A 27822-nucleotide genomic window follows, 5' to 3' on the forward strand; every position below is an offset into this window, starting at 1 on the left:
ATATATATATATATATATATATATATATATATATATATATATATATACTGTATATACAGTACTGTGCAAAAGTTTTAGGCAGGTGTGAAAAAAATGCTGTAAAGTAAGAATGCTTTCAAAAATAGACATGTTAATAGATTATATTTATCAATTAACTAAATGCAAAGTGAGTGAACAGAAGAAAAATCTAAATCAAATCCATATTTGGTGTGACCACCCTTTGCCTTCAAAACAGCATCAATTCTTCTAGGTACACTTGCACAAAGTCAGGGATTTTGTAGGCATATAGTCAGGTGTATGATGAAACAATTATACCAAACAGGTGCTAATGGTCATCAATTCAATATGTAGGTTGAAACACAATCATTAACTGAAACAGAAACAGCTGTGTAGGAGGAATAAAACTGGGTGAGGAACAGCCAAACTCAGCTAACAAGGTGAGGTTGCTGAAGACAGTTTACTGTCAAAAGTCATACACCATGGCAAGACTGAGCACAGCAACAAGACACAAGGTAGTTATACTGCATCAGCAAGGTCTCTCCCAGGCAGAAATTTCAAGGCAGACAGGGGTTTTCAGATGTGCTGTCCAAGCTCTTTTGAAGAAGCACAAAGAAACGGGCAACGTTGAGGACTGTAGACGCAGTGGTCGGCCAAGGAAACTTACTGCAGCAGATGAAAGACACATCATGCTTAGTTCCCTTCGCAATCGGAAGATGTCCAGCAGTGCCATCAGCTCAGAATTGGCAGAAAACAGTGGGACCCTGGTACACCCATCTACTGTCCGGAGAAGTCTGTTCAGAAGTGGCCTTCATGGAAGACTTGCGGCCAAAAAGCCATACCTCCGACGTGGAAACAAGGCCAAGCGACTCAACTATGCACGAAAACACAGGAACTGGGGTGCAGAAAAATGGCAGCAGGTGCTCTGGACTGATGAGTCAAAATTTGAATTATTTGGCTGTAGCAGAAGGCAGTTTGTTCGCCGAAGGGCTGGAGAGCGGTACACGAATGAGTGTCTGCAGGCAACAGTGAAGCATGGTGGAGGTTCCTTGCAAGTTTGGGGCTGCATTTCTGCAAATGGAGTTGGGGATTTGGTCAGAATTAATGGTCTCCTCAATGCTGAGAAGTACAGGCAGATACTTATCCATCATGCAATACCATCAGGGAGGCATCTGATTGGCCCCAAATTTATTCTGCAGCATGACAACGACCCCAAACATACAGCGAAAGTCATTAAGAACTATCTTCAGCGTAAAGAAGAACAAGGAGTCCTGGAAGTGATGGTATGGCCCCCACAGAGCCCTGATCTCAACATCTTCGAGTCTGTCTGGGATTACATGAAGAGAGAGAAGCAACTGAGGCTGCCTAAATCCACAGAAGAACTGTGGTTAGTTCTCCAAGATGTTTGGGCCAACCTACCTGCCGAGTTCCTTCAAAAACTGTGCAAGTGTACCTAGAAGAATTGATGCTGTTTTGAAGGCAAAGGGTGGTCACACCAAATATTGATTTGATGTAGATTTTTCTTCTGTTCACTCACTTTGCATTTTGTTAATTGATAAATATAAACTATTAACATGTCTATTTTTGAAAGCATTCTTACTTTACAGCATTTTTTCACACCTGCCTAAAACTTATGCACAGTACTGTATATATATGTTTTTTTCTTAGATTACAATGTAAATGCACCGTTGAATGGTATACATTTTATTTGAATATTGTAGCATTTCGCAGGAGGCAGAAAACATGAGAGACGCTTATTTTTTTCTAAGGCTTTGTTCAGCACGCCTTTCTCTCACACACGCAGAGACCACAGCTCTGTCAGCTTCACAGGAACCATGGCAACCAGAACAACAACAACCAAAATGGTGGTGCAGTGCCTTTTTATAACCTTTGCCCTGCCCCCTTATGCAAATAGGGTACCAGGGCTCAGGCACATCCCATTGGCCCACGGCTGCACACTAGGACCAATGGGCACAGACAAACAACAACTAATGAGGACAGACAGATAACAACCAATCACAGGTGAGACACAGAACATGCACACACAGAGGCTAGAATTACACAGACGAGGTAAACAAGCAGCGGCGGGAATTAGAGTACAACAACACAAATGCACTGATCGTTACATTGCCCCACCTTAGTCTCTTTGTAGGGTGTGGTTGAGGAGAAAATTTGCACTTACTATTTTTCTCAACAGAGTAGTTTTTATTCAATAGAAATCTTCATATCTTACAATGCCGTCATACGGATTGGGTAGCCCTCTATAGTACAGAGAACTACAAAGGAGCACCCTTTTCATTTCACAGTTATAGCCACCAGCACATAGCCTCCTCCAGGCTCCTCTAATGGTTACCATACTTCTTATCTGATAACTTTAGATGTACCCAACAGAATGTTCAAGGACACTCTGCTATGCGAGTAGCTGATATGTACTCAACAGAATGTTCAAGAACACAACCCAAGCATCTCCTGGCCCCAAGCAAACAAAACCAATTTCAACTGTTAGTGGAATTATACCCAATATATTAATACATTTTTACCTACATTACCCCTTTTGCTGTTCCTTATATAGAACTTACAAGCTACAGCAGTTAATACACCCCCCACATTTCCTGCAACAGAACTATACAACTCGTTCCATATATGCTTCATCGTATTACAAGCTTTTTCTTATCAAGGCCGGCCTTATCCATATTAACAAGCTGTGCCTTCATGTCTGGATCAGGGTCAACGCCAAGAACATTTAGATACACCAGCTAACCACAATTTATGTCAGCATTTAAATTAGCATAAATAGAATTCATACAGTAAAACATATAATTATAGCCATGTTTTACTGGCTCAATTGAATAAAGGCACTCAAAATTAGTTTGGTTAGTAGTATTCTTCCATCCACATCCCAGATATGATTTTAATCTATCATCCAGGAACATAATTACAGGTAACCCTCCTGAGAACAGAATCTCTTCATGGTAATTAATATATAGCATTATTGCCTACATGTAGTATGAATGTTTTAGAACCCTGAAGTAGCCCCCCCCCCCCCCCCCCCCCCCCACGCCTCGCCCTGAAGCAGTCCCCCCACGCCTTGCCCTGGAGCCTGTCTGCAAACTGACATGTAGACACTTAAACTTTATTGGTGAGTGAAAAAGCTCACTTTTTGTCCTCAAAAAGTCTGCAGGGCACAATGCAACACATGGCCGCAATCTGCCACCTCCCCTCTAAAACACCAACCCCCTGCCCTCTTGTCCGGTTTTATCCCTCCAGATCCTTGTGGGTGGGTTGGCGGGCGGTTCTGAGATGGAGTCTCCTGTCCTCCTTGTGCCGTGGTGGTCCTGGGCCTTCTGTCAGGGGCGCCCGTTTAACCCCCTTTCTACACCCTAAGCTGCGCTCTCCAGCGGTGGTGGCGCTGGCAGCAGCAACACTGACAATGGTATCCCTGGCAGCAGTACAGGGCAATCCGGCAGTGAAAATGCTGGCTCCTTCAGACATGCAGCTAGCAGTGGCAATGGCGCTGGGCACACCAGAGGCAAGGCTGACATCAGCGCCGGGCACTCCGGCAATGGCGCTGGCACTGGGCACTCCAGTTAGCGGCGGCGCTGGACACTTTGGCAGCAGGGCTGGCCATGCTGCAATTATTTCTGACAACCACGCAAGGCACTTCAGCCGCTCCTCCTCCTGGAGGGAGCAGTTCACCCTGAGGTGCCCACACTTCCTGCGGTCGGTGCACCAATGCGAGACCTCCATAATGCCCAGGTAGTAGTCCCAGCTGCCCTCCTGCCGTGTAGCTGGCTGGGGTGCGGGGTATTCCAGCGGCGGTAACACCTCTCTCTCCGGTACTCGGGTGGGCAACACCTCCCTCTCCAGCACCCAGGCGGGCAACACCTCCCTCATCAGCACCCAGGCGGGCAGCACCTCCCTCTTCGGCACTCCGGGAAAGGCCGCCCCTCCTACTCTTTTGATTAGGGGCAGGCAGTACCTCCTCTTCCTCCTGGGAGGGGCAGCATACCACCTTGTGCCCAAACTCCCTGCAGGCAAGACACCAGCCTTGGTCTTCAAGGCCACCGAGGAGGTCCTCCAGTCTGCCATCCTACCGGGTCTGGAGTGGGTCGGGGTTTCAGCTGATCCACTGGTCCATCTCTCGTCTCTCAACTGCTCCTACTTGATGCTCATGGGTTTGAACTCAATCCACTTCTGACAGCAGTGTAGCGAACCTTGGTTCCCACAAGTAGGGGCTTCTCACAGGCGGAGGTTGGACACGAACCCAAGACCTCCCACTTTGATGCATAGCGCCCATACCGCTGTACAAAAGAGCTGGGCTCCCTTGCAGGATCAGATATCGGGCTTATGTCTTCATGTTTAGATTGCGTCACCTACCAGCCCTGACCCCTACCTCCGTGCACACTACTCTCCCCTGCCAGCCTCAAGCCTCACCTATAAAAAATACTCTCGCCATCAGGAGATGGAGCAGTGGCAGAACAGCCAATATATCAGCCAAGCCTCCAACACAGTCTAATGAATCATAAAAGCAACTAATCAGGGGCTGGACAGAAAGGCTAAAAAAATATGCCCTATATTTCAAAAGAATGAATCATAGTGGCATGTGGGCAGAGACTGCTGCTGTTCATTGAATGTTGACTATACAATTTATTGAATTATTGGTGCATAAGCTAGGAAAATAATGCTATTTAAATGTTTTGATGATATTTGATGTCTAAACATGTGTAGGTGGTATTTTAATGTAGGTTCTGATATTTTTCTAGTATCTTCATTAGTAGTTTTTAGTAAATCATTTTACATTTTCAGTCTGTTCTTTTTCTGTGTCTGTTCAATAAGCACTATCAAGAATTAGAGGAACCTAAGGCATAAAATTAATTATTAAACTGAGCTGTATCTTGTGTGTTTTAAGTAAAAATATATGTTACACAATTACTTAAGGAACCTTTGATCCCGCTTGAACAAGAACTGTATTTTTACTTTTAATGTGGGTGTCTGTGGTGGACCAATTAAACTCTAGTTAACACTTAATAAATATGTCTCACAGCATCTTAGCAAACATAAAATGTCCTGACAAAAATACAGCATCAAAAAGGAGTATATTTTTGTGAGCGATAGTTTGTTTTTGAATTCATAACATACTGGTACTTGAACATGTTTGGACCATTCTGCCTGTATCCAATAGAGCAACATTTTTTCTGAAATGAGAAAAACATTGCATTGAAATTATAAAACTTCTAAGGAATTGAATTCAAGGACTCTTAGGTATTTTAAAGTTGTTTATTACTTTACAAACAAAATGGTTATAATGATAGCTGGACTAAATAGCTTTGTGAATGTCTCCCTTTTACTACTATAAGTACTACCTGCTCTTAATTTACTATGAACTGTAAATAAAAGTTGGGCTTAAAATTATCACACGCTACAAAACGAGTAAAACAAAAAGAAATGAAAATAGATACACAGAAGTGAAACAAAAAGCAAACACAACTAACAAATACAAAAAATAACTTCTTTTCTCACAAATAGAAAACATATCCAAAATGGTTTGTTTTTTGAGGATGGCCTGTTCAGTCTTATTTGAACTCCTATCACATTCAACACAGGTATGTGGTTTGTCCCCAGTGCAAAGTCGCTGACGTATTTTAACATTGTCTATCTTACTGAAACTGCTTCCACATTCAGTACTGTGTGAAGCCTGAGAGTTTTCGGTTGTTCTCAATATTTCTTCTCGTGGGTGAGTTTTCTTCTCATGGTCTTCAAGGTAATGCTTTGCAGTAAAGGAGGCTCCACAGTGATGGCAGGTATGTAATTTGTGTTTCTCCACGTCCTTTTCTGAAGAGAGAAATAAAGAGTCACTGCGTTGCAACCCATTTATGTTTTGGTTTTTTTTTTCAAATTGTTGGGCTATATTTTATTTAATATTGCTTTAGAATTGTGGTATTTCCAGGTTCAAATTATTATTGGAATAATAATCACATTTTTTTCTTGATGTTGTTCTCTGAAAACGACACCAAATTTACATATACTACTTAATAAGTTCACAGATTGTGTTTGTTATGCAGAGTGAATGATTTACTGAGAAACAATATTTATTTAAAAATGTAATGATGCAACAATACATTCAGAAAATCTAAGAAATTACACAGTAAATATGACACTAGATCAACATAATGTTAAAACCAAGGTATTAGGTAACAATTTATTTTTAATAAAATGTTAGTTAAATCAGCCCTAGTATATATTAATGTTACAACAAAGCATGCCCAAATCATACCAAACCCATGTTTACAATCTTAAATGACTTTGTAAACCTCAATAATAAGCTATGCCATAATAAAATAATTAAGCATTTAATTTAGATGCAGCGGTTTGGGCTCTTGATGAATTGCTTAGCCTTGCATTGTTATTGGTTAGACTGTATTTGGTGCTTGGCCAAGAGATTGGGGGTTCTGCCCCTCACCTTGAGCCGTATATAATATATCAATTAAGATGTAAACGTATTGTAGCATTACATGGAAATTAATGATGCTCACAAAGGATTTGCATGTTCTTGAACTCACGGTTTATTAAGCCGGAACTCTACACTGGACAGGTTGAGCGTGCTGCTTTACCAGCCAGTGATACAAATACAGCTGAGCAGTGTAGTGCTACTCAGACTGTGACAAATAATAAAAATAAAATTAGATGGTAACTTTACAAGTAAAGTTGTGGGGCTTGCTTTATTGGGAAAGTGGTCAAAGTAGCTGATTTGTGTCAAAAGTCACATTGTTTACTAATTGCCTCATGCTTAGAATGTGCTAGAATTTGAAAGTTCTATGACAGTTAATTCAACAGTGGGAAGTAGCCTACTGAAAGAAGTTGATGCGGTTACTAAAACAGCTGTACCTCTTGATTGGTAGACGCCATTCCTGTTTTGATTTCATACTTGAATAACTGAGAAGTAGAGGAAGATTTCATTTGCTCTAAGTAGTTGTCTAACTTGTTGGGAAAGTGGTCAAAATGGCAGTTGTTTATAAAAAGTTAGAGAAAATTTAGTTGATGCAGTTACTAAAACAGCTGTACCTCTTGATTGGTAAAAGTTAGTTCTGTTTTGTTTACATATTTGAATAGCAGAGAAGTAGAGGAAGATTCCATATTCTCTAACTTTTTGTCTTACTTGTTAGGAAAGTGGTCAAAGTAGCTGATTTGTGTCAAAAGTTACATCGTTTACAGTAAATAGAACGTTGAAAGTCTGGGAGTTTTTAAACAATGGGAAACTTTAGAATGTTGAAAAAAGTCCCATTAAAGTGAATGAAGATGGACAAAAAAGGACAAAAAGCTTAATAGTTTATAAAGTATAAAAGATATCAAAAAGTTGTATACAAGACACTATTCCAGACCGGTCTACACGTTTTAAAGTTTGAACAGCGTTTGTAGCTTAAACGGTGTAAGAGGAGTAGCGTGCCAAAGAAGAAGAAGAAGAAGAAGAAGAAGAAGTATGTCGAAGATTTAAAGTGGGGACTCTTGCTTCGCAAGCCCCACTAATAAAAGCAAGTCCCAAAACACACTGAGGCGGCTATGTGCTACAACCACTAAGTACAGTCTGTGGTCCTTTCTAGTCCCGCTTCTCTTTTTCTCTTTCCCATGGTTTCTTCTCCTTTCCAGCTTGTGTCTCTCTCCCCCAGCTCAGCAGCATGCCCCCAGTGCACCAGCCTCCAATCCCAAGCAGACAAAGCTTCCCACTCTAGATCTCCTGAAGTAGCAATATCTTGTTCCTTGATTCTGCCAACACAGTTACAACTGGGGACACTGGTGCGGCAAGTCAAGCGCCTGATTGGTGGCGATTCTCCTGTCTCTGATGTCCCTGAACACCTGCTGCACTGAACTGCTGACCCTGGGCCAGAACCTTCCGGAACGCGGTTACAGCAGACCCAGGTTCGTTACAGTATATATAAAAGTATATCATTTATATAGTTATCCTAAATTCCTTTTTCGTTCATCAAAAAATATTTTCTTTCTTTTGATACTAAATATCAAAAGAAAGGCAAGATCAGGGTCCATTTTTGGTAGGGAATTCTTAATTATATTAGTCTTATCTAGGCAATTCCCTAACTGTGCATTTGTCTGGTATATAAAAGTAAAACTCATCTGGTTTCCTGGATGGGGACATTTTGTGCTCGTAGCGATTTTAAATTGACCGGATGTGAAAATATTCCTAATTTCTTTTTCTTTTTTGTTTCCTTATACCATAGCTGTCATTTTGTATGCATGCTAAATCGATGAGGGGTTGTCTTTTTGCTTGTTGCTTTTTGCTTGACCCATTGTTTCAAGGCTAGGGTGGATCATCTTTTTGCCTTTGATCATCCACTGTGGAATATCGTTTGTTCTTCTAATGCTTCTGTTCCAGTGAAGGTGTTACTGTGAGACATCAATCGGTAGACTAAGTGTTTCTCAACGTGGGGCTTGAGAGGGACATTCTTTATTACAGTAGTTGAAAGGCATTTAGAGATCTAAGGTATATTTTTGTGAAATAAGGTTGTATGATGTACATATACACTCAAGGACACATATAAAACATTCCCCCAGTCCTCCTTCTCACCCTATTTTATCCAAGAGGTAAAAGTACTACTTCTGTAGTACAGCAGCAGATTGTATGGACAGGGTTCTCCAGTTTGTAAATATGTTCTTACCTATTGACCTCTCCCACATAAAATCCAGTCCAACCCCCAGCTCTTTGCCGTATTCATCTCCGTACCACACCAGCAGCTCACAACCAGGAGGGATTGGCTTGCATGATCTGTAGAAGATCTGTCCTTTGTACTGAAAGGCCACGAGATTTTGCTCTTCATCATTTCTGGCACAGTTCACATACCTGGCATAACAAAGACACAGACATGTTTGATGAAAGCATGATAGACAGCTTCAGCAAAGTGCATGAAATTAAAAAGTGATTCAGTAAGATTATATTGCTTTGTCCTGATTAAGAGGAACTAAAGGGGCTAGATGTATGTGTACCAAAGTTTAAGACAATGGGGAAAGCTATAGAATTACATTGGATCACCTAGTAAAAACTACTGCCATTTGTAGAGCAGTGTGAGTCATGCAATCCTGGGAAACGTACCAAATATCAATAAAATATCTCAAATGTCTTGCCTTTATCATGTAAAAACATAAAAAGTAGCATGGTGACCTGTATGGCTACCAAACTGGGTCACAGGCAAAAGACAAGGTTACCAGCACATGTTGCCTGCAATTTATAGTCTATCTGAAATGACAGTGCGGCAGTCAAATTATTAACAAATATTATTGATTGATAAACAGAATAAAACATTCCTTATCTTTATCTCAAATGGTTCACAGACATTAGCTGTCAAAGAAACACAATGGGTTTACAAAAAACATAAATATGTTTTTAAAAAGCACTTAAAAAAATTGATAAAATGAATTACTGCCAGAAGAAAAAAAAGCAAGGACAAATTAATTGTGCCAATTATTTCAACATCAAGCACATATTACCAGTACCTCATCCAGTTTGAGTTAGCTTCATTCTTCGCATCTAAGTACTCATGATCACTGTTTCCCTTTCTAATCTGTAAAAATATACAATACAGTGCAATGGACATGGGTACTTCTGAATAAGATGGGAAGGTGTTTAAATTACCAGTAGGCAAAAGAGTGTGAATGACCAAGGGGTGACTAACAATTAATATTATTTTAATTATTGCTTGAATGTTCTTTATTATAATCAAATCAAAGTTATCGATTGAACGTGGTTCAAGTTGATCAATTCACAAAGCATCACTTGTGCAGATCTTTTAAAGAATGTAAGCTACTAAAAAACAAAGATTGATTTTATTATTTTGAGGAAAATATGAAAATGTACAAGAAGACAACAATTTACCATCCATGAATATCCGCTGAGGGCTGCCTCTTTCTCACTGGTTAGCTCCCCTTCGTAAGGCCCGAAGTGGATGCTATTAGGTATGACACGTCGCTCGTTCCAGACCCCAAGGCCTGCGTTTGGGATCTTGGAAACTTTAATGATCATTCCTTGTGGTAAAGTGAGACGTGCCCTATTTGCAACACCGATTTCAACTAAAGGGTTTTTAATAAACACTGGAGGCCCGTGGATATTGCACTTATCAAGGAAGAAGGAATGGCAGATATTGCAGTCTGAAATAAATGAAAGCATGACAGACAAGTAAAGACATGAAGCATCTGTATAGAATGAAACAGACTATTAACATATTTAAAATAAACTTTCTAAAATAATTGTTATTGTGTAATAGGGATTAGGATTAATTAGTTACAGTTACATTAAGAAGTCATATATGTCCAAAAGTTATCAGTACAAATGTATTAAGTAATGTTTTTATAATCTCATTCACTTGTCAATCCTATAAGTATTGTAAATTGGTGTAGAAATTATAAAAGTAACCCATATCATCACTCACAGGTAATACTCACAAAAATAGTCATCATCATTTGGTTCATCAATCTCAGCATAAGTAACTTGCTGTTTTTTGTGATTGCTGTAAACACTACTTGTATGACCTTGTACTGAACCTTCCTTGGCATGAGCTTGAAAATAGAATCAAGTAGTTTGTAAAATAGAATGATACTATATAATGTAAAAAAATTCAAAAGTATTACATGGTTTCTTCAAAGGGTCATGTTTTGGATTTATAAAAAAAAAACGAGGAGGGGGCATGTTAGCCCTGTTCAAAATAATTCATAATTATGAAAAATATTAAGGTCAGAAGTGGGATTCAAACACACTCTTTCAATTAAATATCAAGCCCGGACTGGTGTTTCTTTTTGCATATAATTCAGTTGCATTCCCCAGTTCACATTAATCTCTAAACTGTGTTTCTTGAAATGTCACCTGCATTTGCTATGTTTTGCTAATTCAACATGCATGTCAGTGACATTCGTCCACCACCATCGCTGTAGTATTAGCGCTATCAGCAACATCTTATACCTCGTATCTGAATCTTTTTTCATTCATTTTAATTAAAGTTCCACTGGACTCCTCTGATCATAGTATAATTAGATTGAGATTTAATAATATAATTTATCCAGCATTTACATGCAGATGTTCCATCTGGGTCTATAAATTGGTTGATTGTAGTCATGCAAATGAGATGATAGGTAACTTGTCATTTCACAGCTGGGTTTCCTGTAATGTTGAGGATTCTTGGGCTAAACTAAGCCATCGTTATTCAGAGATTATGAAGCTCTGCAGTCCATCAAAACTGATACATTTTACTGCTTTTTTTTCCTTTTTTTAAAATTTTTAGCCGTTGCCAATTATTTTCTCCCAATTTGGAATGGCCAATTATTTTTAGGCTCAGCTCACCGCAACCACCCCTGCGCTGACTCGGGAGGTCGAAGACAAACACACGCTATCCTCCGAAGCGTGTGCCGTCAGCCGACTGCTTTTTTCACACTGCAGACTCACTATGCAGCCACCCAAGAGCTCCAGCTTTGGAGGACAACGCAGTTCTCGGCAGCTGACAGGCAAGCCCGCAGGCGCCCGGCCAGGGGTCGCTGGTGTGCGACAACAGGGGTCACAGAAAAGTTCTGATTTTACAGAATTATACTATGCATGAAAGTGGATACATTTGCATTAGCTTTTATTTATTATTTCGAATATAATCTAAATTGTACCAAATAAGAAGCTACTCTACTGTAAACCAATCTGAAAAAACAATTTCAAATCCAGTTCTCTTTTTTTTTTTTAACACGAAAATAACTTAACTGCATTCAATATCCCAGGAACAGACCAGCCTGGTCCTAGTTCGTGGAGAACAGACATAAGCCAGTTTGCATGCTTTGGCTTTGTTGTGGATGTTTTCAGGTCCACATCAATAGCGGTAATGTCGGCTACTTACGCCCTCTAGCGGTTGGATGAATTTCGTATGAGTCAACCATTGGAAGCATTTATATATTGGAAGCATTTATATATGCGCCAAAAATGTTTGCGATTCTTTTTGAACAGGAAAATCGCATAATAAAAGGCTCGCAAATATTTCTGGATTTACAGTATGTATTTTAGGGAGTACATAGAATGCACAGGGTTATCCCCAGGCCTTTTCAGCCAGGCGTGCAGATGCTACTGTGCTTTTAATAATAAGGAGTGGTTGCGCTTCTAGCAGACTAGATTAGTTTGCATTGTTGGGTGAAAAAAAAATCTTGGAACCACATGACAGCTGTGTTACGTCTTGACACAACATTTAACCAATCAGAAAGCTGAAGGGGCGGGTTTTCTGTGTTAAGCACTTCGAGTGGCTAAAACATTAAAAATGACTGCTAAAAAAAGTAACCAATTATTTTCAAAGCAAAAATAGTGACAATCAATGCAGGGGGTCAAAATAAGCCGCTGATCGGTGCAATCCACCGCCTAATACTATATTTGCGCCGGCTACTTTGTTAAAAAAATATTTTCGGGTAATATCATTGTCCATTTTTTGTCGTATTATTGTATTGTAAGGTGATACATAGTACATAATAGCTATACATATGCGTATTCCTTTTGTTGTGATATGGTAACAATATGTACCCAGGTGCTTGTGAGAGATATTGGGGGTTCATTTATAGAACCCCCAATCCCTTCTCCCTCAAGCATTTCCTTCTCCCTTGATTAATCTTCAAACCCCTAAGCATTGTCACTTTGCCTTTAAGAAGAAAGACGTGATAGGATGTCAGCTGACATACAAATGCTTAAGTGCAAAGGTGCTGGATTATTACACTGCGGTTTCATGCAACAGTTATGATGGTGACGAAACGTGTGTGAGTACTGTTGTTGTACTGGTTAAAATGAACAGTTGCATTAAGTAAATATAGAATAGCGAAAAACAAAAATAGACATGCATTAACAAAACTGGAAGAAAGTGGGCGGCAAAGAAAGTTGTGGAAGATGCAAAGGCTGCCCTTCGAATTGGTGATATCATGGGGCAAGTTCAGCATGGAAGAGGGGATCTTGGTCTCAGTTCAGCTCCTCCTATATGGCACAAGGCAGCCCCAGCTCAAAGGAGGAAGCTGGTAGTCAACGAGGTGCAAAAGCAGGAGGAGGGGATGAGGTGTATAAAGGCCATTTCTCAGGCCAAGCAGGGAGAATGGATGAAATGCGAGAGTGTGGAACAACGCAAGATTGGCTGGCAAGACCTATGGTCAGTGGAACAGAGCAGGATCAGTTTCCTCATCAGGTCAACATATGATGTTCTCCCATCACCACAGAACCTAAACCTCTGGGTAGGAGAGGATCCCTCAAGTCCTTTGTGTTCATCACCTGCAACATTAAGGCACATTTTGACAGGATGTAAGGTGGCTCTTAGCCAAGGACGGTTTACTTGGCGCCATGATCAGGTGCTGCGATGTTTGGCCTTAGCATTGGAAGACAAGCGTAACATGACCAATAAGTTGCCACCTGTTCCATCAAAACATTACACACAAAAGACAACATTCCTCCGCCCAGGAGAGCAACCAAGAAAAGGTGTTAAAACCAATCCTCGCCCAGGACAACTGGAAGCTGCTAGAGACTGGAAAATGCTGGCAGATGTTGGTCAACAGCTTATTTTTCCACCTGAGATTGCCACCACTAACCTTCGACCAGATATTGTCTTGTGGTCTGGATCAGCACGCCTTGTTCACCTGGTAAACAGTGACATGGGAGGTTGCTGTAGATGAGGCGTATGAGAGGAAGAAACTGTGGTATGTTCAACTAGCCACTGAAGCGGAACAGCGAGTCCGGGTTTACCCAGTGGAGGTGGGTTGTCGAGGATTTGTGGCACACTCTACAACCCGGTTTCTCAGAGACGTCGGATTCAGTGGCCAAGAGTTGCGTCGCACAGTGAAGAACTTATCTGAAGCAGCAGAGAGGAGTAGCAACTGGCTGTGGTTGAGACGGAAAGATTCTGGCTGGGGATCTCAAGCACAATAGAAAGAAAGAAACGCTGATGTACAGGTAAGTAAGCTGGGCTGAGTTGAGTGGGGGACGGAGGGGGGTGATGCTGGGACGGCAGAATCACCGTCGAGCCCTCTTGAGGTGTCGTGGGCTAGTCGACGAAACACTGAGGATGGAAGGTGCCCACTTGAAGACCCCAGAGATGTACCCTACTTAGCTCAATCCAGACGGTTGTCATGCTGATGCGCTGGGGAGACCGCACTGTGGTTGATCCCCGGAACCAGCATCGCAGCCGTTGTGTGTGCTGATGCGCCAGGGAGGCAAAATAAGCTGATCCCTGGAGCCAGCATTACACTTCAGCCATCAAACACCAGACAGAAGGATATCTACATCATCATATGGAAGGAAACGCAAATGGACAGACACAGATGGATCACATTAGTTTACTGTAAAGCTACGTCTTAGTTGGTGCTTATCTTGGCGAGAGCCGAGTTCAAATCAGCATGAAGTTTTAACATCTACTCTCATGTAATGGAAATCATGAAGATCTGGATACGTCCAGTGACTGCTGTGAATAGTGCAGCTGGCAACAAGGGAAAGACCTTGTGACAGCCTGGAGAGACAGCTGACAGGAGGAAAGAGACCCCATTGGGGCTGGTAAGGGTTAGCTACCCTTGTCGGCAGTATCCAGCTCTGTGTTTACAGGATGCTGGAGACACCCACCCAAGGCTTCTAAGAAATTAAAGAGAAAAATACCCCTAGAGTCTGCGAGAGTGGGGGCGGAAGATGACTCAACGTTGGACAACACGGTTAACGACTTAGGAACGGAAACGGATATGAGTATGGAGAGTACTTCACAAAAGACTAGTTCAAGATCTGCAGTTAGCAAAGACATGGAACTCCAGGTTTGTGTCTGCGGCTGGAGCAAGGCAACAACGGTCAGGGGTTTGAAGATTCATCAGGGGAGAATGAAATGCTTGAGGGAGAAGGGGCAAGGGCCTCATATTGATCAGTACTTCTTACGAAGTCAGTCAAGTCAGTCGAATGAAATCTAGCGACAGGAAGCAAACCACAGTTTGCAGGATATCAGCACCCCTGTCATAGACGTGAGGAGGACTTGCATGGACACAGTTAGTGATGAACCTAATGATCCTTGTGAACCCAGTCAGACAAACCAGCATAAGAGAGAAAAGAACTTCAACGGGCACAAGCCTGGAGTTAAATGGCCAAGAGCTTGTGAGAAAACTGCATGGGACACAGTAAACACAGATCTCTGCTTTGCATTGGAAAGATTAAGTGGAAAAGTTGACAAGAAGCTGGATAAATTTGGGGACATCATCTACGCATATGGAAGTGAGAGGTTTGGAGTTGAAAAAAGGAAGGAAAAAGTACAAACTATTCCTGGAAAGTCTAGACGGCAGCACGAGATTGAACGCTTAGTTAGAGAAAGGAGACAGCTGAGGAAGCAATGGAGAAGAGCAGAACAAAGTCAGAAGGAGGGACTCAATCTCTTACAAAGGGTCATAAAAGATAAGCTTTCAACATTGCGCAGAGCTGAGCGCCTACGGAAACGCTACAAAAAGAATGAGCATGCGAGAACTAACTTTTATAAAAACTCATTCAAATTTGTAAAGAAGTTATTCACCAGAGAGAAGAATGGCACACTAAAAGCATCTAAGTTTGAGCTGGAGAGATATTTGGAGGAAACACATACAGATTCAAAAAGGCAGGAGCCTATGTCAATTCCGTCAGACATCCCACCTATCAATCCACCAGAATACCAAATGGAGGACTGTGCACCTAAGTGGAAAGAAGTAGAACAAGCTGTGAAAAAAGCAAGGGCTTCATCATCTCCAGGGCCTAATGGAGTTCCGTACAGAGTGTACAAGAGTGCTTCAGGAGTTCTACGAATTCTGTGGAAATTGATGAAAGTGCATGGGAAAAACAGGTTGTACCAAGAGCATGGCGCCGAGCAGGTGGAGTCTTTATACCTAAAGAAAAAGATTCTACAAGCATCAGTCAGTTTTGTCCTATTTCCCTATTAAACGTAGAAGGCAAGATTTTCTTCAGCATTATTGCTCAGATTTTGTCACCTTACCTATTAAAGAACTGCTTCATTGACACTTAATACAAAATACAAAAAGCGGGCATTCCAGGTTTCCCAGGATGCTTAGAACACATCAATGTGATCTGGCAACAAATTCAATCAGCTAAAAAGGAGAGGAAGGAGCTCCATGTGACATTCCTGGATTTGGCTAATGCATATGGTTCAGTGCCACATGAACTTCTTTGGGTAGCATTTGATTGTTTCAGTGTACCGATGACAATAACAAATTTAGTGAAAGCCTACTTTGGAGATTTGCAATTTAGTTTTTCAACTTCAGAATTCAGCACTACATGGCAATGCCTAGAGGTTGGAAAAATGGCAGGATGCATCATTTCTCCACTGGTTTTTACCATGGCAATGGAAGTAATCATTAGGGCATCAAAATGGGAAATAGGAGGAGCGCGCTTGGCTTCTGGAATGCGACTACCACCAATTCGAGCATACATGGATGACATGACAACCATGACTACAACAGTAGCCTGCACTAATCGGTTATTGGGCAAATTAACCAATAACGTTGAATGGGCACGAATGCAATTCAAGCCCACTAAATCAAGGAGCATCTCTATAATTAAAGGTAAAGTAGTAGATAAAACATTCTTCATTAATGGTGAGGCAATACCAACAGTGTCTGAGAAGCCAGTGAGGAGACTTGGGAGATGGTACGACGGGGATCTAAAGGACACAGTTGGAGAGAAGTTAGACAACAAGCAGTGGAAGGGATGAAGAGCACAGACAGCAGCGCTCTACCAGGCAAACTAAAACTCTGGTGCTTTCAGTTTGATCTACTGCCGAGGTTGCTGTGGCCACTGACTGTGTACGAGGTTTTTTTGACAACAGTCGAGAAGCTGGAAGCTTTAATCAGTTTATACATCAGGAAATGGTTGGGAGTTCCACTCAACAGCCCAGCTTACTTACCTGTACATCAGCGTTTCTTTCTTTCTATTGTGCTTAAGATCCCCAGCCAGACTCTTTCCATCTCAACCACAGCCAGTTGCTGCTCCTCTCTGCTGCTTCAGATAAGTTCTTCACTGTGCAACGCAACTCTTGGCCACTGAATCCGACGTCTCTGAGAAACCGGGTTGTACAGTGTGCCACAAATCCTCGACAACCCACCTCCACTGGGTAAACCCGGACTCGCTGTTCCGCTTCAGTGGCTAGTTGAGCATACCGCAGTTTCTTCCTCTCATACGCCTCATCTGAAGCATCCTCCCATGGCACTGTTTACCAGGTGAACAAGGTGTGCTGATCCAGACCACAAGACAATATCAAGTCGAAGGTTAGTGGTGGCAATCTCCGGTGGAAAAATAAGCCATTGTCCAACATCTGCCAGCATTTTCCAGTCTAGCAGCTTCCAGTTGTCCTAGATGTGTTTTGGTTTTAATACCTTTTCTTGGTGGTTGCTCCCCTGGATGGAGGAATGTTGTTCTTCGTGTGTCATATATTGCTGGAATTGGTGGCAACCTGTTGGTCATGCTGCGCTTGTCTTCCAGTGCTAAGGCCTCACAGCACCTGGTCATGACGCCAATAAACCGTCCTTGGCTAAGACCCACCTTACATCCTGTCAAAAAGTAAGGTGGGTCTTAACCCTTTGTGGTCCTATGTCGGACCAGGTCCGATATTACAATTTTCCCTTTCCGGTCCGATATCATCAAAAAGACGTAAAACATAGGTCTCTAGTCATTTTTTCTCTAACTAAGCGTTCAATCTCCTGCTGCCATCTAGACTTTACAGGAATAGTTTGTGCGCTTCCATATGCATAGATGGTATCCCCAGATGTATACAGCTTCTTTTCAACTGTTCTACCTAACTTTTCCAACGCAAAACAGAGATCCATGTTTACTGTGTCCCACGCTGTTTTCTCACAAGCTCTTGGCCATTTAACTCTAGGCTTGTGCCTGTTGAGGTTCTTTTCTCTCTTACGCTGGTTCATCTGACCGGGTTCACAAGGATCATTAGGTTCATCACTAGTTGTATTTATGCAAGTCCTCCTCTCATCTATGACATGGGTGCTGATATCCTGTGAACTGTGGTTTGTTTCCTGTCGCTGGATTTCATTCGACTGACTTCGTAAAAAGTACTGATAAATGCGAGACCCTTGTCCCTTCTCCCTCAAGCATTTCCTTCTCCCTTGATGAATCTTCAAACATCTAAGCAACAAAATCCAGATCCGTAGCAGATATTTAATAAAACAAACTTTATTCTTACATTAACATATTAAAATAGTGTTTGCTAACGCGTTTCAACAAAAGCAAAAATAATTACATCATTAGTATGTTACATCTTACTTGAAGTAGTTCTACAATTATATCACATGTACAATCAATATATTAGATTCCCAATTCATTCACAAATATCTCATATTCAATATAAATCCTGGTTACGATCAGTAAACTCTTAATAAACAATCATCAAAATATAACAGAGTGATGTCATCAATTAATCACATATAGCGTTCATATATTTCACACTGGATGCTATATGTTAGACCGTTAAATTATAAGTATAAACTATCTCATTTTTTAAATATTCGTCTGGTTCACTCATTTAAAATGTACCATCATATATCATTTTCACAAATCACATAAACGATTTACATGATCAAGGTATAACAAAGTTAACCACATCTGTATTTTATTGTGTATGATTGTTGTACATTGGAAAGGAAAAGGCAATGTTGCAATGTTAGACACATTTTGTAAAGCAAGTATCCACAAATTACAGGTATCAAGATGGACAAATTAACAGTTTTAAATGAGAGGACACAGATTAACATCCTCATTGAGTCCCAGTGGTTCCAATGTCTGCAGAGTAAATATCCAATGTGCCTCTCTCCACAAAATAATGTTGACCAAATCGCCCCCGCATGCTGGTATATTAATCTTCTCCACTCACAAATCTTATTGAGTGATTTTTAGATAGCCAAGTTTGTAAATGTTCTATTTTAGGGCTAAAAGAGTGTACTAATACATCCTTTATATTCTTTGCATGTTTAAATGCTATCCGGGGAGGTTTTTCTTGTACTATTTTCTCCAGGGAATAGTCACTACTCAAAATATGCCAGTGTTTAAAAATAATCTGCTTGATATCATTTGATATATAGTTAAATTCAGTTGAGAAACAAATTGTATTAGTATTATTTAGACTGGGCATTTTCTTTTTGAGAAGCGAGTTTCTGTCTGTCAATTTAACTTACTGTATTGTTTTTTTCAAGATACGAACTTCATAGCCTCGCATCTTAAATTTCCTCCGATTTAGTACTATATTGATCTTCTGTACTACAATTTCATTTTATACGTAAAAATTGGCCCCTAGGTATATTCCTTATCAAAGAACGTGTGTGTTGACTACTACTACTACACTTCAGCTTATGACCTGTGCATTCCCAGCAGGGTATAAGCTGAAGAACAAGAAGCATAAGACATTTGTTCCACTTTTTTACTCCCTATTTCTTTAACTGTTACTATTTTGTTCATTATATTGACATTTGGAATACCTGTGCAAATACCTTCAACACAGGTAGTTTTTCTCAACCAGCTTGGTTAGTCACAGTTCTGTGAGGACGCTGTGTAAAAGGAACAGAGTACCCTTAACTAAATGGCATGACAATTTATTGGGGTAGGTGGAAGTCGGTCATTTAGGAAGGGGGCGGAGCTACAGTACCCAAACTCAATGACTCGGACGGGAAACGGCGTGGCATCCGAGGATTGGAGGAGCGGATGCGCTCGTTAACCTAGGAGTCATAAGCGAGGGTATAAATAGGGATCGTAGTGTAAGTGATCTGTTCCTTGGTAAATGGTTAGAGAAACAACCAAAAGGAAACCCTGCATCTGTGAAAACCGTGAGTGTTGTGTTTGTTAGTCTGTCTTGTAACATTGTTTTGTTTGTGTCGTTTTAAGATTATTAACACTATCTGGAGCTGCAGCCGCAGACCAGCAACAAAACCGGACACCAGCACTTCCCTGTTTCACAACGTACTGTCTTTTCACCACGAGCACTAGTGTCACGCACTAAATAAACACTGTGTTTGTGTTCTGTGTTACATGTGGGTAAGGAAAGAACCTGGACTTTGTTATTGGTTTCAGATCAAACTCGAGGACTACAACGAAGTGATACACGCCATTGTATCACTTCCATCATTTATTATTTACAGGTGTTCGCCCTAAGGCTCTGGACATTGTCTAATAAATCAATAAACACCCTTGCACCGGGAAATCATTGTCTGTATTTTGTATCTGATCTGAACTGCATGCACCTGTAACCACTCACCACTTTGCCACAAGGTACCAAACACTATTTGCATGATGCATTAACCACCGTTGGCCATCCGTTTTGCATTATTTTGAGATATGCACATGATAAGCGGTTCATTACTTACGCTATTATTAATGTTTTTTTTAAATGTGAACTTTCTGTATTATAAATGAGATGTACTTTTAAAACATCAAAACATATCTCAAAATAATGCAAAATTTGACATGACACCATACTTAATACTTTTAGAGGTGTCGTGAGTCCGCTTTTACATGCAGAGCAGATGAAGATTTAATTACTTTCAGACTGGCTAGAAAGTCTAAGTGCAGTTTAGAAATATTTCAGTTTTGAGGTGACTGATGATGGAATAGTAAAACAATATACAGTAACAAGACCTTGTTTTTCTCCATGGATATTGTGAAGGAATGCACCACTAAGTTAAGTTACTGCTTTTCATATTTAAATATTTGTTAACATCGTATATGTATATATTTTTGATATTGCAATTGTGTTACAGTGTTATATTTTCCTGTGTTTTGGAAGACTGATATTTTCTATATTGAAATACGTGCACGATATTGATGTACAATTTTTATATTGTTGCCCACCCTTACTTTATAACATTAATGTTAAATTATATTTAAATGTAACTAAATTGGAATTATTACTGCAATTACCTGTTTTTTTTAATGCATACTGTCTCGATTTTTCATTCCTGCTGTTGCATTCAATGAAAACAGCCACATCCTCATCCTCATCCTCAAAGCCTTCAAACGTATCATCTCTGTTTTCATCAGAATCAGATTCAGGGGACTCTTTACTTTGAGCAGCAACAGAACCGCTTGTCACTGGGACCTCTTGTTTTTTCTTTTGGAGAAAAATTTTTTTTTTTATTTGAGTAGCTGCCAAAGCTTCTGTTTAAAAGCAAATACTCACAAGTGCAGAAACAGTTATAAATTATCATTAATACATAGATAAAAATGTATTTAGCAAATTCAGTATAAAAACTGCATTTAAGATGATCCTCGTCAAGGTAATCAAGAGTAAACAGTTATTACTGCTAAAACAGAGAAATAACATGTACTACCATTTGTGGTCACTTCATTATTGCAGGAATCCTCAAACTCCATTTCACAGCAGTGATTGTTGCTGTGAGATGAGGGATTTGAGCTGCTGGTTAATTAGAAGCATTAGAATGCTTTAATGTTACAGTATAAAGTTTGTGCACTGTCCATCATCCAGAAATACAAAGACTGAAGTCAGCACAACACTGTTAGATGCCCTAACCCCTCACGTTTCAGAAGCCAATATTTCTATGATTTGCCTGAGTACTCACAGATTTTGTGGAAGCTCTCACAGTAGATTGTCTAAAGTTTTTCACTGCTGTAAAAAACAGGACACATTTAAATAATTTTGTTATTTTAAATGAGCTTGTTTCAAGACTATTACTGCAGTTTTTTGTAATATACCATGTACCCTATTGTACAGTATAACACATATCTTCTATAACATGCAAAATACCCATGAAAAGATAAAACTGGATATATACAATTCAGCATGTATATAGCATACACACATTCTCCTAGAATCTGTCACAGTGGTGAATTAAGTAATGGATTTTCCCAGTTACCAAACACAGTTTTCTTGTGTCTGGGGATCCATTCCTTACCTGGGTCAGAGTCACCGTTGTCCTCCACAGGAGTCTGCTTTCTCCGGGGCGGCTGACGCATAAATTCTGGCTTTGGTGAATTCAGCCCTGTACAGTGACAAGATATATTTATAACACAAATATCCCCTGCAAAGTACATTCAGTAAATTCATTTAAAGTGTATCACAATGACCTACATTCACAGCATACTGAATAACATTAAATATCCATTACACCGTTGTCAAAATACATTTTATTAAGAGCAGACACAGTAAATATAGAAATGCACAAAAAAACTAGTGATGGACACCAAGATCGATATTTTTATATGATATCGATATCATTTGATATCGATAATAATTTCCATATCACAGTATCGTGGGAATAAAAAAAAAAATACTCATATGCTCACTGCTAAAAATACAAACGCAGTATAATCAAGTTTATTTTATATTAAGATACAACAAATCCTATACATACCAAGCATTGTCAGTCTCGTAGGCAAACACCACACACTAAAGTATTATTTAACCATTTTATTCTATTGATTGGTGTTTAGGTACCAAACGCTATTTGCATGCAGCATTATTTTGAGATATGCGCACGAGTCAGAGGTTCATTGTATTTTGTCCATATGATTGCTTACACTATTAATGTATTTTTAAAATGTGAACTTCCGGTATTATAATTGAGATGTACTTTTAACACACCAAAACACATCTCAAAATAATGCAAAATTCCATAAGAAAATCCATGTGAGGGTTCTTACAAAGGAAAAAAAAACACAGGTCATGTATTTTATTATTATTTAATTCTTAGCAGACGCCCTTATCGAGGGTGACTTACAATTGTTAGAAGATATCACATTATACATATATCACATATTTTTTTTACATATAATTATCCATTTATACAGTAGGGTTTTTACTGGAGCAATCAAGGTAAAGTACCTTGCTCAAGGGTACAGCAGCAGTGTCCCCCACTGGGAATTGAACCCATGACCCTCCAGTCAACAGTCCAGAGCCCTAACCACTACTCTACACTGCTGCCCTAATAGTATATAGTTCATGTCCCTCTTAGGGTGTATCTGTAAATAGCAATACCTATGGCAATCATTGCTTCATGGTTCTGTTTCTGGTTCTTGTATATGACTTTCTCCCATTCTTGCAGCTCTGCCCATTTCTTCTTGGAGAAGTACATTTTTAGTTCTTCATACTTGTCTTCCTAAAGGAACAGATAATGGTCAGATATGGGTTATTCAGCATTGACTAATCAGCTTCTAGACACACTTAGAAATGGTATATATATATATATATATATATATATATATATATATATATATATATATATATATATATATATATATATACACAGTACTGTGCAAAAGTTCTAGGCAGGTGTGAAAAAATGCTGTAAAGTAAGAATGCTTTCAAAAATAGACATGTTAGTAAATTATATTTATCAATTAACTAAATGCAAAGTGAGTGAACAGAAGAAAAATCTAAATCAAATCCATATTTGGTGTGACCACCCTTTGCCTTCAAAACAGCATCAATTCTTCTAGGTACACTTGCACAAAGTCAGGGATTTTGTAGGCATATAGTCAGGTGTATGATTAAACAATTATACCAAACAGGTGCTAATGGTCATCAATTCAATATGTAGGTTGAAACACAATCATTATCTGAAACAGAAACAGCTGTGTAGGAGGAATAAAACTGGGTGAGGAACAGCCAAACTCAGCTAACAAGGTGAGGTTGCTGAAGACAGTTTACTGTCAAAAGTCATACACCATGGCAAGACTGAGCACAGCAACAAGACACAAGGTAGTTATACTGCATCAGCAAGGTCTCTCCCAGGCAGAAATTTCAAGGCAGACAGGGGTTTCCAGATGTGCTGTCCAAGCTCTTTTGAAGAAGCACAAAGAAACGGGCAACGTTGAGGACTGTAGACGCAGTGGTCGGCCAAGGAAACTTACTGCAGCAGATGAAAGACACATCATGCTTACTTCCCTTCGCAATCGGAAGATGTCCAGCAGTGCCATCAGCTCAGAATTGGCAGAAAACAGTGGGACCCTGGTACACCCATCTACTGTCCGGAGAAGTCTGGTCAGAAGTGGCCTTCATGGAAGACTTGCGGCCAAAAAGCCATACCTCCGACGTGGAAACAAGGCCAAGCAACTCAACTATGCACGAAAACACAGGAACTGGGGTGCAGAAAAATGGCAGCAGGTGCTCTGGACTGAGTCAAAATTTGAAATATTTGGCTGTAGCAGAAGGCAGTTTGTTCGCCGAAGGGCTGGAGAGCGGTACACGAATGAGTGTCTGCAGGCAACAGTGAAGCATGGTGGAGGTTCCTTGCAAGTTTGGGGCTGCATTTCTGCAAATGGAGTTGGGGATTTGGTCAGAATTAATGGTCTCCTCAATGCTGAGAAGTACAGGCAGATACTTATCCATCATGCAATACCATCAGGGAGTTATCTGATTGGCCCCAAATTTATTCTGCAGCATGACAACGACCCCAAACATACAGCGAAAGTCATTAAGAACTATCTTCAGCGTAAAGAAGAACAAGGAGTCCTGGAAGTGATGGTATGGCCTCCACAGAGCCCTGATCTCACAATCATCGAGTCTGTCTGGGATTACATGAAGAGAGAGAAGCAACTGAGGCTGCCTAAATCCACAGAAGAACTGTGGTTAGTTCTCCAAGATGTTTGGGCCAACCTACCTGCTGAGTTCCTTCAAAAACTGTGTGCAAGTGTACCTGGAAGAATTGATGCTGTTTTGAAGGCAAAGGGTGGTCACACCAAATATTGATTTGATGTAGATTTTTCTTCTGTTCACTCACTTTGCATTTTGTTAATTGATAAATATAAACTATTAACATGTCTATTTTTGAAAGCATTCTTACTTTACAGCATTTTTTCACACCTGCCTAAAACTTTTGCACAGTACTGTGTATATATATATATATATATATATATATATATATATATAAAGGCTTGGAAAAATAACAACTTCTGATTGGTTAAACAGCATCACATGACCGTGCTGGAAAAATAGCGCATACGCACGCTTGCATACTAATGAGCCGCTTCACGCTGTATAAGTCAATATGCACCACATTATAAATTCCAGCACAAAATTACATGACAAACTGCAATTTTATTTATTTGTTAAAAAATCACTGCCACAAAATGAGTAACATTCCACCCATTTTTAAAAATATATATTTGGAGGTGAAACTCCAGAGAACTGGTACAGCAGCAACTTTCCCAATGATGATAGTAATCCACCTGAAAAAATAGAAAAACAAGTTAGCTAAATGAAATTGAAGAAACAAAGATGAAAAAACATAAAAACAATTACAACATGGGTTGTTAATGTATTTAAAACTGGCTTAAAGAAAACCAGAAAACCTGAACAGCGTTCTAGGGGAATTTTATGCCAGTGCAATAAGTTCAACTGGTGACCGGTTTAATTCAGTCTACAGTTTTATAGCGCTGAGAGCTGGACTAAATACATTTTTTAACAGAATAAGTATTAACATACCTGTTGACAGCAAATTTAAGACCAGCAATAATAACTTTCAGACAAGCTGGTAAGACAAGGCCAACAACCACCCCTGCATTATCAACCTAGATTTGAAGCGCCTGGGGGAATCTGAAGCACTGGTTTGATCTGGAGCTTAGCCTGTCACAACATGGGCGCGAGGGTGTCTGGCAACTGACAAAAACCTATGAAGTCCATGTACCCATTAAGCCCACTACCATGTTTGACTTCAAATAAAAAAGAAAAAATATGATATGTTCTGCTGCTTGATTTCTCCACCAATGCATGCATTTGTTATTTCCATACCAGTTTTATTTTAAGCCAATGAGATGTGTGTTTATTAAGATATGGTTTACCATGTGCCGTCACTTCCTAGTAGCCATTTTGAAAGTGAAGAAAAAACTTTGCTGTGGAGGCGACCCTCAGAAAAGCACTTTTTTCACATCTTTTGAGTTTCTTTTGGGGTAAGTACCAATACTTTATGTAAATTTAAGAGATTAATGTTCTTAAATATGCATAGTAAAACTGAGAACAATGATATTAATAAGTTTCCAGCTAAATCAAATTGCTTTAGAGAGGTAGCGATAGTACCATATGTCACAGTCAACATGCTAGGGACATAAGGTAGTGTGTGACACCAATATAATACATCAGAAGTATTATTGGCTTGCATTTTCCAAAGCATTTTGTGATATATTAATCTTAAATTAACCTTGAATAGTTCTGTAGTTTTTGTAAAATTCACAATTTTCTCAGGTGGGCTTAAAGGGTACAGTACCACAAAAAACAGTGCCTCTGAGTAGAATGTAAATGAAAATAAGACTAACTTATTAAATTATGATCAGTATTAATTTGCATAATGTTGTAGTCTACAGTATTTATTTATAGCCCAGACAATTGGTTTCTAAATACATAATAGGTAGAGTTTTATACAATGTCTTTTTTATCAAAAACTGCTGCTGTTCCAATTAAGCCCAGTGCGCTGCTTTTAAGCCCACTTACAGAGACTGTGTATATAAAATGTATGTTAACATAATATTTTGATTGGAAACATGTACAGTTAATCTAAAATAATAGCTAAAATGTTATTTTTACAGCTTTAAGATGGCTAAGATACGAAGAAACTACAGTTTGTGCCCACGCATGTTAGAGGCATGTCGCCTTTACCGAGAGGGTACAGTTAGCAACCTGTCTACACTGTCCAAGAAGTTTGGAGTGGACAGGAAATCCTTGAGACAGAGAGTGAAGAATGACATCATGGTTGAGGCACATCAGGGACATGAGACCTACCTTAGTACAGAGACAGAGAGGGAGATTTCAGGCTGTCTTCAGGTAGGATAGCTTATAGTAAGCTAAGTTAAACCATATAGCCTAGGTAAACAAGAATAGGAGTAAGGCAGTTGTTAGGCAGTGTGTAAGGAAATTAGGCTGTTTGCAGGTCAAATCATGCACTAAATACCAATTAGAAATATGAATTGATTAAAGCCCTTGTTTTCCCTCTTTATCATTTGTAGGTCCTTTGCCAGTGGGGTTGGGGCTTCACAAAATCAGATCTTTTAGATCTAGTTGAAGAGTATGTGAAGACTAAGGATATGGAGACCCCATTCACAAATGGGAGACCTGGACAGAAGTGGTTTGAGAGGTTTATGAGAGACCACCCAGAGCTTACAGTGCGAAAGTCTGAGCAGTTTCCAGAAGCAAGAGCCAAGGCATCTGCTGACTCATCAGTACATGCCCACTGCTTCAACCAAGTGCTTGGAAAGGCAATGGATGACACAAAGCTGCATGACAAACCACAAAACATATATAATGTGGATGAAACAGGCTTTATAACTGACCCCAGCTCTGAGAAGGTCCTAGCCCCCAAGGGCTTGAAAAATGCCTACCAAAACACAGGAGGGAGTGGTAGAGAGCAAATCACAGTGTGCATTACTGGGAATGCTGCAGGCCAGAGCCTACCCCCCTATGTAGTGTACAAAGGAAAAAACCTTTACAGCACCTGGTCTAAGGATGGTCCTGAATCGTCCAGGTATGCGGTGTCTGATCATGGGTGGATGGAGAGAGCACTATTTGAGAACTACTTCCAAAACCTCTTCTTGAAAGAATCCTCAAAATGGTCTGACATGAGCTCTCCACGGATCCTCATTTTTGATGGCCACGCCTCCCACATCTCCCTAAGAACTGCTCAAATGGCAAAACAATGTGGTGCTCCTGCGACTCCCCTCTCACCTCACCCACATTCTGCAACCTTTGGACAAGGCAGTGTTTGGGGAGGTGAAGAGGCAGTGGAGAAAGAAACTACGATGTCACTCACGAGTCTCCAGAGACAAAATCAGGAAAGAAGATTTTCCTTCGAAGTTGAGTGATGTCTTGGAGACAG

The 27822-nt window shown here is 40.1% G+C and overlaps 1 protein-coding gene and 1 long non-coding RNA gene across 2 annotated transcripts; both read right to left on the bottom strand.

Annotated features, from left to right (window-relative positions):
- Window positions 1-5320: 5320 nt before the first annotated feature.
- LOC117394501 (uncharacterized) lies at window positions 5321-10177 on the bottom strand. The gene is made up of 3 exons (XR_009325554.1): window positions 9878-10177; window positions 8667-8848; window positions 5321-5829 (listed from the first exon to the last, which is right to left on the bottom strand). It is a non-coding gene; the product is annotated as an uncharacterized LOC117394501 (long non-coding RNA).
- Window positions 10178-19357: 9180 nt separating this feature from the next.
- Window positions 19358-23186, bottom strand: LOC117394502 (histone-lysine N-methyltransferase PRDM9-like). The gene is made up of 5 exons (XM_033992835.2): window positions 22995-23186; window positions 21913-21999; window positions 21580-21626; window positions 20921-21110; window positions 19358-19389 (listed from the first exon to the last, which is right to left on the bottom strand). The coding sequence occupies exons 1-5, from the start codon at window positions 23089-23091 to the stop codon at window positions 19358-19360; spliced, it is 453 nt and encodes a 150-aa protein (XP_033848726.1). The 5' UTR covers window positions 23092-23186.
- Window positions 23187-27822: the final 4636 nt, after the last annotated feature.

This window comes from Acipenser ruthenus, chromosome 3, assembly GCF_902713425.1.
Source record: "Acipenser ruthenus chromosome 3, fAciRut3.2 maternal haplotype, whole genome shotgun sequence".
NCBI classification, from domain to species: domain Eukaryota; kingdom Metazoa; phylum Chordata; class Actinopteri; order Acipenseriformes; family Acipenseridae; genus Acipenser; species Acipenser ruthenus.

Bases quoted from the DNA above. Each gene is read 5' to 3' on its own strand.
- LOC117394502 (XM_033992835.2), bottom strand. From the start codon at position 23,091: ATGTACTTCTCCAAGAAGAAATGGGCAGAGCTGCAAGAATGGGAGAAA. The intron at 21,627-21,912 runs GTAAGGAATGGA...TGTTTTTTACAG, and splicing joins CAACGGTGACTCTGACCCAG to CAGTGAAAAACTTTAGACAA. The intron at 19,390-20,920 runs GTAATTGCAGTA...CTTGTTCTTCAG, and splicing joins GTATGCATTAAAAAAAACAG to CTTATACCCTGCTGGGAATG.